The 16,844-nt window shown below is 42.5% G+C and overlaps 2 protein-coding genes across 3 annotated transcripts in view; both read right to left on the minus strand.

Moving 5' to 3' along the window:
• Window positions 1–4,423, minus strand: part of LOC135513181 (AP-1 complex subunit mu-2-like) — a 44,906-nt gene extending 40,483 nt beyond the window's left edge. The window contains exon 1 of the mRNA XM_064935971.1: window positions 4,248–4,423. Within this exon, the coding sequence (XP_064792043.1) occupies window positions 4,248–4,289 (42 nt within the window). The 5' untranslated portion in view covers window positions 4,290–4,423. The remainder of the gene's footprint in view (window positions 1–4,247) is intronic.
• A 244-nt stretch (window positions 4,424–4,667) lies between these two features.
• On the minus strand, window positions 4,668–16,201 carry LOC135513182 (leucine-rich repeat-containing protein 19-like). Of its 2 annotated transcripts, none has more exons than XM_064935973.1 (4): window positions 14,712–16,201; window positions 6,720–6,844; window positions 5,710–6,220; window positions 4,668–5,520 (listed from the first exon to the last, which is right to left on the minus strand). In XM_064935973.1, exons 2-4 carry the CDS (start codon window positions 6,828–6,830, stop codon window positions 5,108–5,110), a joined length of 1,035 nt encoding a protein of 344 aa, XP_064792045.1. In that variant the 5' UTR covers window positions 6,831–6,844; window positions 14,712–16,201; the 3' UTR covers window positions 4,668–5,107. The 2 variants fall into 2 exon arrangements, with proteins under 2 accessions (XP_064792045.1, XP_064792044.1); XM_064935972.1 differs by lacking the exon at window positions 14,712–16,201 and adding an exon at window positions 13,707–13,974.
• Between the last annotated feature and the right edge of the window lie 643 nt (window positions 16,202–16,844).

Raw genomic sequence — 16,844 nt, forward strand, 5'->3', positions numbered from 1 at the left:
TACATTCATAACATCTCACTACCACAAACCAGTGTGCTGATACACTGCCTGTATACAGCCACTCTAGTCTCCAAGAGACAGACAACCAGTGTGCTGATACACTGCCTGTATACAGCCACTCTAGTCTCCAAGAGACAGACAACCAGTGTGCTGATACACTGCCTGTATACAGCCACTCTAGTCTCCAAGAGACAGACAACCAATGAAACAGCTACATTGGAAGCATGTCTGTCTGCCCTCCAGCCAGGGAGCAGCTGGGGCTTTCACTGCAGCCCAGCCTGGGTCAGGGGTATTGGATTGCTCCCAGGGCGAGGAGAGAAAGGCTTTATAATCAGCACTATCAGGGATGCAGGCAAGGGCCTATGAGATGGTAATCTTTCCCCCTGACACCTCCAGGCACTGGTGGGGCCTTTTGTTCTTTCTCTACAATATTATTAACATGACCATCCAAATAAGGAAAGTCAGGTTTGGTGTGATTCGACTATACTCTGAGGTGCGTTCAGTTCGCCTGAATGTTTCCTACGCTATGGAATGGTTTGTGCTGAATGTTTCTCCAAAACATTCTTGTAAGTTTGAACAGACTTTGAGGTATGTTTTCTCCTATTTGGTGGGTGTGGTGCAGTGTGCCTCAGTGTGCCTTGAAGCAATGAGTGACTTATTTAAAGGGCAGTGGCCATGCTGACTGTGTCCAACAACCCAACCGTTTACGTTCAGTTGAACGTTCCAGAACATAAAAACAGACTTTTTATTTTACCAGGCAAGTCAGTTAAGATCAAATTCTTATTTTCAATGACAGCCTGGGAACAGTGGGTTAACTGCCTGTTCAGGGGCAGAACGACAGATTTGTACCTTGTCAGCTCAGGGGTTTGAACTCACAATATTCTGGTTACTAGTCCAACACTCTAACCACTAGGCTACCCTGCCGCCCAGTACTGAATGCAGCCCTGCTGTCTGAGCTGGCTTGATTTGACCAGGTACTCCAGACTTTATTAATGGTTTGTTTGTATGCAAACAAATGAATGTAGGCTATTATTGCATGTTAATTATATATATGTTAGTAAATTACACAGTTAGCAACTTTGTAAACATTCTGTAAGTCTAATAAGAAATATGAGCACAGAACAAGAGAAAAGGTTGCCGGACCAGTCTGTCAGGTAAAGCCTAATATTGAATAGGCATGGGGCACTTTGGTGTTGCAGAACAAGTTTGACCAGGAATGTTTCTATTCACAACACCGGAGCCATATTCATTAGGTCTTTCAAAAGAAACGAGGAGGTTACCGACCGGAATTTGTCCAACTGAAACGTTTTGCAACAGATTCGGCGTAATGAATACACCTCAGCGATGTCTTCACTACGAACCAAACAGATCCAAACGGTACGAAACGGGGAGGGACCTACCTACATTTGTCCAATAGAAACTCAAATTTTCGGACTACTGACTGCACAGCTGCTACACTGTAACCTGCCCGACAACAGTCCATCGTCTTCTGTGAATGGTTGTATGTGAATGCGCTATAATTTGACAATAAATTATTTCCAAGTTTAGAAGCGGCACATATAAACCATCTGGGGTTCAGAGATCCTTGGAGTAGATTGCTATTTCTCTGGCAACAAACGTGAAATATATAATTGATCCGATCACAAAGTGGAATACCTATGTGGTCAATGCCTACTGTGGTATGAGGGTGTAACAGTATAACTTTAGACCGTCCCCTCGCCCATACCCGGGCGCGAACATCTGCACACATCAACAACAGTCACCCTCGAAGCATCGTTACCCATCGCTCCACAAAAGCCGCGGCCCTTGCAGAGGGAACTACTACTTCAAGGTCTCAGAGCAAGTGACGTCACTGATTTAAACTCTATTTAGCGCGCACCGCTAACTAAGCTAGCCGTTTCACATCCGTTACAAGGGCAGGTTTCCCAGGTGTATTCGACAAAAGCAAGGTCGCGAAAAAATGTTTCCAAAGATCAACTGGGTTTGAAATGGGGTGGATTTTGGTCATTGAACAAAAATATAAAAGTGTCAAGTGTTGGTTGCATGTTTCATAAGCTGAAATAAAATATCCCAGAAATTGTCCACACACACAAAAAGCTTATTTCTCTGAAAGTTTGTGCACACATTTGTTTACATCCCCGTTAGTGAGCGTTTCTCTTTCTCCATGATAATCCATCCATCTGACAGTTGTGGCATATCAAGAGGCTTACTAAGCATGGTCATTACGTAAGTGCACCGTGTGCTGGGGACAATAAAGGGCAACTCTAAAATCTGCAGTTTTGTCACACAGCACAATTCCACAGATGTCTCAAGTTTTGAGGGTGTGTACAATTGGCATGCTGACTGCAGGAATATGCCAGAGAATTGAATGTTAATTTCCCTACCATAAAGTTGTTTTAGAGAATTTGGCAGTATGTCTAACTGGCCTCACACTGCAGACCATCCCAGGACCTCCACATCTGTCTTCTTCACCTGCGGGATTTTTTGAGACCAGCCACCCAGACAGCTAATGAAACTGGGTTTCCACAACCAAAGAATTTCTGCACAAATTGTCAGAAACCTTCTCTGGGAAGCTCGTCTGCATGCTCATCGTCCTCACTAAGGACTTGACCTGACTGCATTTCGGCGTTGTAACCAAGTGCTGTGGGTAAATAGTCACATTCGATGGCCACTGGCACGCTGTAGAAGTGTACTTTTCACAGATTAATCACAGTTTCAACTGTACCAGGCAGACAGCAGCTAGTGTTCATGGCGTCATGTGGGTGAGCGGTTTGCTGATGTCAATGTTGGGAACAGAGAGTCCCATGGTGGTGGTGGGGTTATGGTATGGGCAGGCATAAGCTACGGACAACGGACACAATTGCATTTTATCGACAGCAATTTGAATGCACAGAGAAACCGTGATCAAATCCTGAGGCCCATTGTCGCGCCATTCATTCGCCGCCATCACTTCATGTTTCAGCACAGCCCCATGCCGCAAGGTTCTGTACACAATTCCTGGAAGCTGAAATAGAAATGTCCCAGTTCTTCCATGGCCTACATTCTCACCAGACATGTCACCTATTGAGCATGTTTGGGATGCTCTGGATTGACGTGTACAACGACATGTACGACATCGTGTTCCAGTTCCCACCAATATCCAGCAACTTCGCACAGTCATTGAAGAGAAGTGGGACAACATTCCACAGGCCACAATCAACAGCCTGATCAACTCTATGCAAAGGAGATGAGTCACGCTGCATGAGGCAAATGGTGGTCACACCAGACACTGACTGGTTTTTTGATCCACACCCCTACTTTTTTTTAAAGGCATCTGTGACCAACAGATGCATATCTGTATTCCCAGTCATGTGAAATCCATAGATTAGGGTCTAATTCGTTTATTTCAATTGACTGATTTCCTTATATGAATTGTAACTCAGTAAAATATTTGAAATTGTTGCATGTTGTGTTTATATTTTTGTTTAGTATATAAGCTCCACTCCACATTTAATTCTACATTTCTACTGCTTGCTAAATATTTTGTTTAAACAAAAAACATGTATTTGCAGGATAAGGATTTGCCTGACTTTCAATAATGCCTGAATTGCTATGCCTCGATTTCCTGGTTGGTTGGCAAGTTTCACCATCCAATTATTTCAGATCTAAAAGAGTGCAACTCTCACCATAGTCCATTATTGTATTCTATCCATTCTGGCTTTCGCGAATGGATAGACGTTAACGGATATGGAGGGCATGCAGGCTGTCGCCCATGTATTCATGCGCAATTTGCCTAAATAGGTAATCAAAACACATCAACCACTGCATTTTTTGTCGATTTCTTTTTTTAGGTGTGACGTCATTACGTCCAGCTGTTTTCATCGACACAAGATAGTTCAATGGAAACACCTTCGCAGACAATTGTAGAATCTATTTTCTATGCGAACTTTCATAAATGTCGACAACAAAAAAATCACTGCACAAGCTATTGGAAACATAGCTAGTGACGAATTCTGAGAAACAAATACATTTAGTTGTAAATATTAAAAGATAAACAAATGTAATTTTACAATAGCCTGCCCTACCGCTCTTTCATTTTCTTATGTGCGCTTTTACGCATGGATTTCTGCGCTACGCTGGCAGATGCAGGCGCTGTTGATCGATGCGAACTAGTCTTCCTTAAAACCGCAACAGCAACGCAAGACCAATCGATGTCAAACTATAAACTTATCCGCCAGTGCCACGTAGACTGTCAAGTCTCAACTTACCTTTCCTTTAAGGTCCAGGATGAATATAGCAGACGCCGACATCCTAATAAACTAATAGCACAAAAAAATATAAATATTTGACGTTGAATATCCCTTACAACATTTCATTCAGTGCATCTCCCATCTCACGCGCTGTTGTCTAATGCACGCCACTGCTCTTTCCGGATAGTATTTCGTCGTCAGACCTGTCAAGCAGCTTTCAACGCAACAGAGCATGCAAAACCAATCTTACATCAATTATTAGGTCTACATATGTTATCGTTTCTCTTCTATTCTGCTTAAGTTATGAATAGGCTACTATCAGGCGTGTTTGTATATTGTACTATATGAAGCATTACATTATCATGGATCGACGCATATGCCTAACTTTTTCAAGATAATTGTATGTATTTTTCTACAGAAAGAAAAACAGGTGCGCTATTGAATTTGAAAACGTTTTATTTTATCTACAAATGTAACAAAATGGAGTGCAGGCACACCCAAATAACATCAAATGCATTGGTAAAACTTTAAAAAATCTAACTCAAAAACAAATTGATTGATTATTTGACTCACTTTAAATAATAATTTTCGAACAAATTTCTATCAAAGTCTGTACCAACAGTCCAATTTTGAAATCCATTGAAAGACACAGGCAAAGGTGCCCTATTGCGGAGCTAAATTGAGTTATTGCTATTATCAGTTTTGTATTCATCTGTCTCTGGACTGTTTTTGTCCTCTAAAGATGATGGAAATAGACATGCAATTGTTTAATATCTGCATTGGCCCCAATCAGTATCCAAATAGGCTAGTGACCTCTCTCTCTCTCTCTCTTCCCTCTCTCATTCTCTCCCCTCTCTTTCCACCTTCTCCCTTTCTTCCTAGCCAATGGTAAAGTCCATCCCATCCTCTTCCTCCTCTTCCTCCACTTCAAGTGCCCTCTTAGCCCTCTCCCTCTCGCTGGCTTGTATGTAGTTATCCTCTATGAAGCCATCATCATCTTCCTCATCCTCTATCTCAATCTCTCCCTGGGGGACAGCAGCAGGGTGGGGGCTCTGTGCCTGTCCCCCATGGTTGTACATAGAGAAGCCCACCTCCAGACTGTTGGGGTCACACTGGCTGGCTGTGTCCTGCTCGGTCAGACGGGTGTGGCGATAGCTGGCTAGGTAGCGGCGGACCAGCTGGCATTTGGCCAGGCTGGCGATGAGGAGGGAGAGGGAGATTGCCGTCACAAGGACTGCCACCAAATATTGCCAACGGTGGGAGGGGCGGCTCTGACCGGGCGACTCTGTGCCTGTTAGGCAAGAGGGGAATAGGTTTTACTGTTCAAATCATTATTATGAATTAAATCACAGCTATAACAGCCAAGACCACTTGAGTAAGCATCAAAGAATTCTATGACAGCTGATAATTATATGATATGACTTAACTACATATAAATTAGATGATATGAGGCAGAAGTAAGTTGTTATGAGATCCTTACCATTAGCTGTAGTCATTGTGTTCGTTGGAGTTGTGGTGGAATCTTCACGGTCATTTGCCAACAGTTTTCTATGAGATGGTCTTCTGATTCCTGTCGACAAATCATCAGAGCCACGCTCAAGCTCTTGGTTCCCATGGAAATCCAGGAAGGATATAGTTACTATATCTCGAGTGGAGACAGACAGGGGGACTTGCAGTCTGTTGTGCCCCAAAAACAGCTCCCCTAACCTGGGTAAACCCTGCAGAGCTCCAGCCTCTATGGAAGTCAATTGGCAGCCACTGAGGTCGAGTGTATGCAGGGAGGGGAGGCTGCAGAGGTTGTCTTTCCCCAGCAGAGGGAGGTAGTTGCCTGAGAGATTGAGGGTAACCAGCTGATCCAACCCCTGTAGTTGTCTGAGGTGTTGAGGGTTAGTTAAGTTGAGGTGGTTCTGGGAGAGGTCCAGTGTGGTTGCATTGTCCCATATCTCTGTTGGAATATGAGCCAGTTTCCTCCAACTGCAGTTAAATGATGCCTTGGGGAAGAGATGGACAAGATTGGTCAAGCCAACCCTTCCCATGTTGTGGTTGCAATTTAGCAAGAATCAAGAAGTGTAAAATTAACTTTATGATTTTTGGAAGTTTCTCCCTAAAGCCATTATATGGGTGAATAAAAAAATGTGGTGCTAATTAATTAATTAGGAGTCTTTGCAACTGTCTGGTGCTGATAAATAAATATGAATATTCCATGTAACTTTAAAACGAAAGATACAGAAAAACATCTAATATATAACAAATAAAGTTGTGAACAACAAATCAATTCGCTCAGAGAGACATAATTCTTATGTTGATATCCTGTAAGGAATCAGACTTCACTCCCAGATGTAACATTATCTTATGATCAACAACAGGGAAACTGTCTCAAACAGGAAATTCCCCATAGTGTTTCCTCACGTGACTGCTTGGAACTGAACAATGGCAAGAAAAAGAGGAGAAGAAAATGGGGAGAAGAAGAAAGCTGTGTGTCTTTCTTACCGTGCCAGTATTGACAGTACACGGGCCAACAGTGCAACTCTGAAGCATGCTCCCGCTAACTGTTCCCCAGAAACACAAAACCACACACAGGCCGTGACCCCAGGACCCCATGGTTCCCCCGCTTCCTGTAGGAATCACAGATGGACAGACAAAGACTAAGTATTAATCAGACTGACAAATGAGTCACAACTAAGTATTAATCAAACTGACACAACTAAAACTGCATTGAAAAATAATAACCAGATAACTAGAGCTGAATTGAGAAATAATAACAAGAACTGAATTGAGAAATAATAACCAGAACTGAATTGAGAATTAATAACTAGATAACCAGAACTTAATTGAGAAATAATAACCAGATAACCAGAACTGAATTGAGAAATAATAACCAGATAACCAGAACTGCATTGAGAAATAATAACTAGAACTGAATTGTGAAATAATAACTAGATAACTAGAACTGCATTGAGAAATAATAACAAGAACTGAATTGATAAATAATAACCAGAACTGAATTGAGAAATAATAACCAGATAACCAGAACTGCATTGAGAAATAATAACTAGATAACTAGAACTGCATTGAGAAATAATAACAAGAACTGAATTGATAAATAATAACCAGAACTGAATTGAGAAATAATAACCAAATAACCAGAACTGCATTGAGAAATAATAACTAGATAACTAGAACTGCATTGAGACAAGTGTTTTAATTCATACTTTATCCTCTGGGAATTAATTCTACATCTTGTTTTATATGTTTATAACCCCAAATAAATTCAATTTTATTCACTGTACCCAGACTCATAGGGCCTGTGACCTTACTGACATAGGCCCCCATCAAGTTATGTGACCTGCCCAGGAAAAATGACTGGCTCTAAAATACACCAGAATTGTGTTGAAATATAAACAGTTTTTTGACATAACTAAAACCAGTGACCTCTTATACTCTTCTGTAAGCAAATGTGCTAAATTTACATTTGTTTGCATGCAGTGTTGACTCATTATGTTATATACAGATCCGCAGACTCATTGCACATTCTGAAGATTGTCTATTGGCATGTTCTCACAAAGACAAGAGTACCAGTTTAGTGTTCCCACATGTTTTGTACATTTTCTATGCAGGGGTGTGTACACATTTTCTATACAATAAAACGTAGATTTAAAGCATTTAGTTAAAGACTGAAGAGCTCTTTCACACACTTTAACAATAGATTTTGTTCTGCAGATTGCTTTTATGTTGTTCTTCTCACATCTGTGACTGTGTATCTTTCTTTTCTCTTTGTTTTTTAATCTGATCCCGGCCTGTTTGTAGAGTCCTCTTGGCACCAAAGAGATTTTTCACAGAGGGGGCCTACTGGCTGGTCGCTCTGCCATTAGGCTTCTTCTCCTCTCCTCCTTCTGCTATTAAGCTCAGCATGGTTGGCTGTAAAGAGCCGAGTGGGGATCTCTTAATCTCTTCCTGTCCTCGCACAGTCAAGGCACAACAACACCACGCCTGGGAGCTATGGGAAGCCCAGGAGCCCACAAGAGGCTATGTGTGTAGTAGCCCACTGGATACAGACGTAAGTTCAAAGTCTTGTTTTAATTTACATTTGGTTGAGTTGTCAACAAACGTGAATTCAACATAAAATCAACAAATCGTTTCACAATGTCATTGGATTTAGGTTAAAAACACTAAATTCTCTTATGTTTTTTAAATCCAATCAGTTTTCCATGTTGATTCAACGTCATCACATTGAACGTTTTGGTTGAAATTACGTAGAAATGATGTTGATTCAACCAGTTTTTGCCCTGTGTGTGTGTGCATGCATCTGCATGAGTGTGTGTACTTTATGTTTAAGGGTACACTTTGAAAGCGTCTCCTTGACCAGCCCTTCACACACTCCCGTCCTTGCAGCCCAATGCCACATAATGGGTTGCCCGGGTCCTGTCCCACTTTTCCCTCTCCTTCCCCACTTCTCGTTCTCCTCTCTGGATACGGAAGTGACACACAAAGCAGTCCTTCATCTGACCTCCTGGTGACACCCTGTGGTGCCGGTGAGGTGAGCAAGCCTTCTTCCCCCTCCTCAGTCCTCATCCATGGTTCAAGATAGATATCTTTGCCATTGGTTTCATCGAATATTTTGCGCGGGAGCTAAGTGATGCCATTGATTGTCAAGAATAAAGGATATGGTTTGATCATACAGGGATTTGAAAACAGCTGGCAGAGATGGAGGTTGTTTGAGGGAGATGTTTTAGACACATGCAATGGGTACCTGCTACTCGGGATAGGGTGGAAAACACAACAAATATTTTTTCTAAGTTGCTCTTTACTTTTAAACCCTCTAGAGTCGATGTCCGTGCCTCCCGTGGAAATCTAATTATCATAATTTAAAAAACCATAAACATCCGTCAGTTTGAACTAGAGATATCTGTTTTGTTGCATTTGATGCGTCTCAATCCAGCACATCTGTTGATGTGACAGAGTTAGAGCGGTGTTTGTCAGGCATTCAGACATCCCGAAAACAGTAGCGTCCGAACGGTGTGGCCTACAAACTAGTATGACCCATCGATGGGAAGATGAGAGTCTCACCACCATGATGGGGAAGTCTGTACTGAAGTCGGTACAGCCCATCTGCCAACTTCTGTCTGTAGCTTCTGAACGGTTTGGGCTACACACCCTCTGTGGAAAGGCGAGACTCTCGCGAAAATGTACAGTTGAAGTCGGAAGCTTAAATACACCTTAGCCAAATACATTTAAACTCAGTTCTTCACAATTCCTGACATTTAATCCTAGTAAAAATTCCAGGTCATGGGTCAGTTAGGATCACCACTTTATTTTAAGAATGTGATATATTAGAACAATAGTAGAGAGATTATTTATTTCAGATTTGATTTCCTTCATCACATTCCCAGTGGGTCAGAAGTTTACATACATTCAATTAGTATTTGGTAGCATTGCCTTTAAATTGTTTAACTTGGGTCAAACATTTTGGTAGCCTTCCACAAGCTTCCCACAATAAGTTGGGTGAATTTTGGCCCATTCCCCCTGACAGAGCTGGTGTAACTGAGTCAGGTTTGTAGGCCTCTTTGCTCGCACATGCTTTTCAGTTCTGCCCACAAATTTTCTATAGGATTGAGGTCAGGGCTTAGCGATGGCAACTCCAATTCCTTGACTTTGTTGTCCTTAAGCCATTTTGCCACAACTTTGGAAGTATGCTTGGGGTCATTGTCCATTTGAAAGACCTATTTGTGACCAAGCTTTAACTTCCTGACTGATGTCAGTCCCTCCTGCAGCAAAGCAACCCCACAACATGATGCTGCCACCCCTGTGCTTCATGGTTGGGATGGTGTTCTTCTGCTTGCAAGCCTCCCCCTTTTTCCTCCAAACATAACGATGGTCATTATGGCCAAACAGTTATATTTTTGTTTCATCAGATCAGAGGACATTTCTCCAAAAAGTACGATCTTGCCTAGCCATATTAGCTTCACGGTTCGTTTTGTTGTTTTATTAGTTTTGTTCAGTGTTCGTTCTTTCATTAAATAAGTATGTACGCTTACCACGCTGCACCTTGGTCTCCTCCATATGACGACCGTGACACAATTAGCCTGTCAGAAGCTTTTAAAGCCATGACATCATTTTCTAGAATTTTCCAAGCTGTTTAAAAAAAAAAGTTTTTTTTTTTACCCCCTTTTCTCCCCAATTTCATGGTATCCAATTGTTAATAGTTACTATCTTGTCTCATCGCTACAACTCCCGTACGGGCTCGGGAGAGACAAAGGTTGAAAGTCACATGTCCTCCGAAACACAACCCAAACAACTGCTTCTTAACACAGCGCGCATCCAACCTGGAAACACTGTGCACCTGGCGACCTGGTTAGCGTGCACTGCGCCCGGTCTGCCACAGGAGTCACTAGTGCGCAATGAGACAATGATATCCCTACCGGCCAAGCCTTCCCTAACCCGGACAACGCTAGGCCAATTGTGTGTCGCTCCACGGACCTCCCGGTCTCGGCCGGCTGCGACAGAGCCTGGGCGCGAACCCAGATGCATGGCCCTAGACCACTGCGCCACCCGGGAGGCTTCCAAGTTTTTTAAAGGCACAGTCAACTTAGTGTATGTAAACTTCTGATCCACTGGAATTGTGAGTGAATTATAAGTGAATTATAAGTGAAATAATCTGTCTATAAACAATTGTTGGAAAAATTACTTGTGTCATGCACGAAGTAGATGTCCTAACCGACTTGCCAAAACTATAGTTTGTTAACAAGATTAACAAGAAATTTGTGGAGTGGTTGAAAAACGAGTTTTAATGACTCCAACCTAAGTGTATGTAAACTTCCGACTTCAACTGTAGATATTATTTTTTTTGCTCTAGAATGCCCACAGGCCTCACAAGGCTCCGCTGAAGGTACCCCGGTACCATCTGAAAAACATAATGGAAGTACACCTATGTGTCACGCCCTGGTCTATATTTATTATGTTATCTTCATTTATTGGGTCAGGCCAGGGTGTGACATGGGTTTATTTGTAGTGTGTTTCGTCTTGGGGTTGTGTGGGGTGTATAGATTAGTCTATGGCTGCCTGAGGCGGTTCTCAATCAGAGTCAGGTGATTATCGTTGTCTCTGATTGGGAACCATATTTAGGTAGCCTGGGTTTCACTGTGTGTTTGTGGGTGATTGTTCCTGTCTCTGTGTTTGTTGCACCAGTCAGGGCTGTTTCGGTTTTCGACGTTTGTTGTTTTGTATTGTTCGTGTTCTTCATCATTAAAGATGTATCGAACGAACCACGTTGCATTTTGGTCCGATCCTTATTCCACCTCTTCGTCAGAGGAGGAGTTGGAAGAAACCCGTTACACTATGTACACAAAGTATGTGGACACTCTTTCAAAATAGTGGATTCTGCCATGTCAGCCCCACCTGTTGCTGACAGGTGTATAAAATTGAGCACACAGCCATGCAATCTCCATAGGTAACCATTGGCAGTATATTGTCCCGTACTAAAGAGCTCAGGGACTTTCAACGTTGCACCGTCATAGGATGCCACCTTACCAATAAGTCAGTTCATCAAATTTCTGCCCTGCTAGAGCCTCCCATGTCAACTGTAAGTGCTGTTACTGTGGAGTGGAAACGTCTAGGAGCAACAGCGGCTCAGCCGCGAAGTGGTAGGCCACACAGCTCACGGAACGGGAATGAGTGCTGAAGCGCGTAGCACGTAAAAACTGTCTGTCCTCGGTTGCAACACTCACTACTGAGTTTCAAACTGTCTCTGAAAGCAATGTCAGCACAAGAGCTGTTCTTCGGGAGCTTCATGAAATGGGTTAATCATGGCAGTAGCCGGACACATGCCTAAGATCACCATGCGCAATGCCAAGTGTCGGCTGGCGTGGTGTAAATCTTGCCGCCATTGGACTCTGGAGCAGTGGAAACGCGTTCTCTGGAGTGATGAATCACGCTTCATTATGCCCCAATGTGTAGTGCCTACTGTCAAGTTTGGTGGAAGAAGAATAATGGTCTGGGGCTGTTTTCATGGTTGGTGCTAGGCTCCTTAGTTCAAGTGAAGGTAAATCTTAACGCTAATGCATACAATGACATTCTATATGATTCTGTGCTTCAAACTTTGTGGCAATAGTTTGGGGAAGGTCCTTTCCTGTTTCAGCATGACAATGCCCCTGTACGCAAAGCGAGGTCCATACATAAATGGTTTATCGAGATTGGTGTGGAAGAACTTGACTGGCCAGCACAGAGCCCTGACCTCAACCCCATCAAACACATTTGGGATGAATTGGAACACTGACTGCGAGCCAGGCCTAATCGCCCAACATCAGTGTACAACCTTACTAATGCTCTTGTGGCTGAATGGAAGCAAGTCCCAGCAGCAATGTCCCAACATCTAGTGAAAAGCTGTTATAGCAGCAACTCCATATTTATACCCATGATTTTGGAATTAAATGTTTGACGAGCAGGTGTCCACATACTTTGGGAAATGTAGTGTATATGTGGAGACTGTTTCATGACAAAAATATGGGGTTAAAATGCATGTACAAATGCAATAAAATGTTTCTGAGATATAGGACCGATACTTCAGAACAAACTTCCTTTAGATTCTTTGGGGGACTATCTGTTTTTCCATGTGGTGAATGTGTTATTCAATTTGTTTGTATGGGCTAATACCAGTAAAGCCAAATTAACATTTTCATCACATAATGTTTTAATATGATTTTTTATACTTCAAGGGGTCTGAAAATTCAAAATCAAATAGCTAATGATCCTTGGTGTGACCTTCTTAAAACAATTCCAAATAGCTTAGTAGAACCCTCCACCGGCTTAGACTGTTGTGGGTTAATGAGTTTCACATCTGCAACTCTGTTAATCCCACAGCTAGTCATAAACAAAGCAACTGGCAATAGGCACAATCCTTTCTAACATTTGTTTAAAAGCCTACACAGTGTCAGCAATAGAGCCAAGCAACTTCTAGAAACAAATACACCAGAAACTAATATCTTCAGCTTTAGAGGTCAGTGGGATCAAAGAGTAATGCATTGGACAGACCTTTAGCTTACTGCGTCTCCTTGTTAATGTAACCTTACCACATCATCCTCCCCGAATGAACAATGTTTTACATTATTATCAAGACATTGGCTGTCAAAGGTTTAGCCTTATTTGATCAAAACAGCAAATGTTGGGTTACAACATGTGGGTACGCCTGCCTGGCTGAGCAACATGCATCCTTATATCCATTTCTCTCTCATTCATCCACTTTCATGGTATTATATCTCGTAAATAGCCGTCAAAACATAATTACTGATGTACTGTAGTTGAGATTGATCAAAAGGTTGTTTGCATTTGGTTATTATACTAGTATGTCATAGAAATATACCAACATACTGTATTACCATAACCACAGTACTAAATGATCAATAAGAGAATCGGGAGGTCATATGATCTCAGTGTTGACAAATGGAAACAGCCCAAAAGGTTAACATTTAGAGAAAGTCCTACCTGGTCAGCCTGGTCTGTATGTACCTGAAACCCAGGTAACAATATGTCCTCTTCCTTATAGCTCACATCACTGTAAGTTTGTATTATGCCTTTGCTATAAAATGGAGGCCTGTTGTGCAAAGGTTGAAAGGGGTGCGTTCACCTCAATCGTGTTCTGAAGGACTTGAGTTAATGAGTAACTTTGTAACTACATAGGTGTGCTCGCCTCTCCCTCCTACTTTCATTTGCCTTTATCCAATGGTACTACACCAGACCTGATCAGAGTCGATAGTCAATTCAATAACAACGTGGTTGCTATAAAATCACATGCTTTGTCTTCCCTTATGTCAGAATGTTTATACACAATAGTAGTCAGTATCACACAGAACACTGTCCCTGTTATCTGGGTTCACAGCTGAGAACCCATGTTATTTACACATCAATACACATTTACACATTACATAAGCTTACTTTTACACGAACATAGTCTATCCACAGTCAGGATAGCACAGACGCTACTGCACATTTAATAAAGCGCACCCCACAGACACATTTTGCTTTGTTCTTGTAAGACCACCCTATCTCTCAAAACGTCTGGATCTGAGAGAGGGAAACAGACAAGATACATGTGAAGCGTTTTTTGTTTACTTAAGATGTTCAGGCCTTGAGGGAGAGAGAGCGGCCTTCTGCAACCCTGGAAGGAAAAGAGGGGGGTCCAGAAAACAATAGGGCCACATCCTGTCCTGCTCTCTGCGCCGAACCTGCACTATGCACTCCAGGCCTCCAATCCTCTTGTGCTTCTAGCACGTTCCTAAGAGGCTCCGGCTCGTTAGGGGAGGCAGATGGCAGGACAGCAGGGTCATAGTCATTAGGCGCCAAACGGAGTGACTACCTGAACTGGTCTAATAAGAAATGCTTGCTTTTGTCTTCTATTGCAAAACAATTTGCTACTGTGAGCGCTAAGGAACATGACCCTGCAAACTGGCCACTCAGCAGTGAAGGAGTCGTGGGGTTTCCCACCCGTACCTCCAGGGGCTCATGCTGTTTGTCCCAGTGGTATGGCAGTTGAGGTCAGTGGTCAAGCTCCCTCTGTAAGACAGCTGTGATGGCCTCACTGCCTCTGTAAAGCAGGGGAAATAACAACACGTGTGTACAGTACAGTACATTACAATGGAGAGTGGGACAGGGAGAGGCTAGAACACAAACAATCCAGCAGACAGTCTGGGCTGGTTTTTTTTGGGCACTTAGAATGTCATTAAGGGACTTCTGTTTTTCACTGTTCAGCCTGGTCTCATAGACTAGATGTAACATAGTAAAAGTAAATCCGGGACACTGAAATGAGTTTGATATGTTACTGTTGGTATGGTTACAAGCCAAAAACAAAAGGAGGATGGTATGCCACAGTGGATTGGTGGGTGTGTAACGCAAATGTCCAGCAACCCAAAGGTTGCGTGTTTGAATCTCATCACAGACAACTTCAGCATTTTAACTAATTAGCAACTTCGCTAATACTTTTTAGCTACTTTGCACCTACTAGCATGTTAGCTAACCCTTCCTCTAACCTTATCCCCTAGCCTAGCTAACGTTAGCCGCCTACCTAATGTTAGCGTTAGCTGCCTAGCTAACGTTAGCGTTAGCCACAGCAAATTGGAATTTGTAACATATCATACAAAACGGAGTGAGACTGTTTTAAATTTTCCATGCTTCGTCCAGGTTGTGCTGTCTGGATATTAGATTGGCTCCCACATATTACACAATAGGTGAAGACACATAATGTTCTTTATTTTCTCTATTTTAGGTGCCTAAGGTCATAACTGCTAGTTTTGTTACATTTCAATTGCTTGACTTCATTATCCAAAAGCTAGTCTGGAGTTTGGAAAGACAAATTTAGATCTTTGACATGTGTATTCAATTGCAAGAACATTCACTTTCTTTTTGAGGTGGAAACCGCCAGAAACTGTGGGCTCTGTGAGGAAAGTGATTTGTCCAAGTGATGTGTTAATAAATTATTTCTATCACTTCAGTGTTTGGCTTGGGTTCTTCACCCAGTGTGTGAACTAGCAGGCTATAACAATAGTCTGATGCAGAGTAGAAACCCACTGGGAAGCATTGGGGGACACAACAGTACCCACACATGGGATTGAGTGGACTCACACTTGATAGGACGGGGTGGCCCTCAGATATAAAAGAGCTTTAATCACCCTTCTGCATAGTTACACAATAGGAAAAGATATCTGTATCTGCATCTCTGTAGTAAACCCCACAGCAGGTGTTCATGTACTGTAAATATACAAGGTGAAGGGTATACTTTAGGGGTGTGGCCTTGGACCGGTGGGAATCGAACCTGGGCTACCTCATACATCCTGGTGATACACATCTAGGTAGCTTGTCAAACAATAAAACACAAGGCATATCAGGACATCAAGCAGGCTTCTGCAGAAAACTGCACATTAGATTAGATACCAGAGCAAGGACTGTCTGTGCATCAGCACGCATCACTATTAATACAGCACACTCTCCTTAGATCGCTGTGCATCAGCATGCATCACTATTAATACAGCACACTCTCCTTAGATCGCTGTGCATCAGCAAGCATCACTATTAATACAGCACACTCTCCTTAGATCGCTGTGCATCAGCATGCATCACTATTAATACAGCACACTCTCCTTAGATCGCTGTGCATCAGCATGCATCACTATTAATACAGCACACTCTCCTTAGATCGCTGTGCATCAGCATGCATCACTATTAATACAGCACACTCTCCTTAGATCGCTGTGCATCAGCACGCATCACTATTAATACAGCACACTCTCCTTACATCGCTGTGCATCAGCATGCATCACTATTAATACATCACACTCTCCTTAGATCGCTGTGCATCAGCATGCATCACTATTAATACAGCACACTCTCCTTAGATCGCTGTGCATCAGCATGCATCACTATTAATACATCACACTCTCCTTAGATCGCTGTGCATCAACACGCATCACTATTAATACAGCACACTCTCCTTACATCGCTGTGCATCAGCATGCATCACTATTAATACATCACACTCTCCTTAGATCGCTGTGCATCAACACGCATCACTATTAATACAGCACACTCTCCTTACATCGCTGTGCATCAGCATGCATCACTATTAATACA

Source organism: Oncorhynchus masou, chromosome 24, assembly GCF_036934945.1.
Source record: "Oncorhynchus masou masou isolate Uvic2021 chromosome 24, UVic_Omas_1.1, whole genome shotgun sequence".
In the NCBI taxonomy this organism is placed as follows: domain Eukaryota; kingdom Metazoa; phylum Chordata; class Actinopteri; order Salmoniformes; family Salmonidae; genus Oncorhynchus; species Oncorhynchus masou.

Coding starts and splice junctions, on each gene's coding strand:
- LOC135513182 (XM_064935973.1), bottom strand. CDS start 6,830: ATGGGGTCCTGGGGTCACGGCCTGTGTGTGGTTTTGTGTTTCTGGGGA. Junction 6,221..6,719: donor GTACTGTCAATACTGGCACG/GTAAGAAAGACA, acceptor CTCTTCCCCAAG/GCATCATTTAACTGCAGTTG. Junction 5,521..5,709: donor CACAATGACTACAGCTAATG/GTAAGGATCTCA, acceptor CTTGCCTAACAG/GCACAGAGTCGCCCGGTCAG.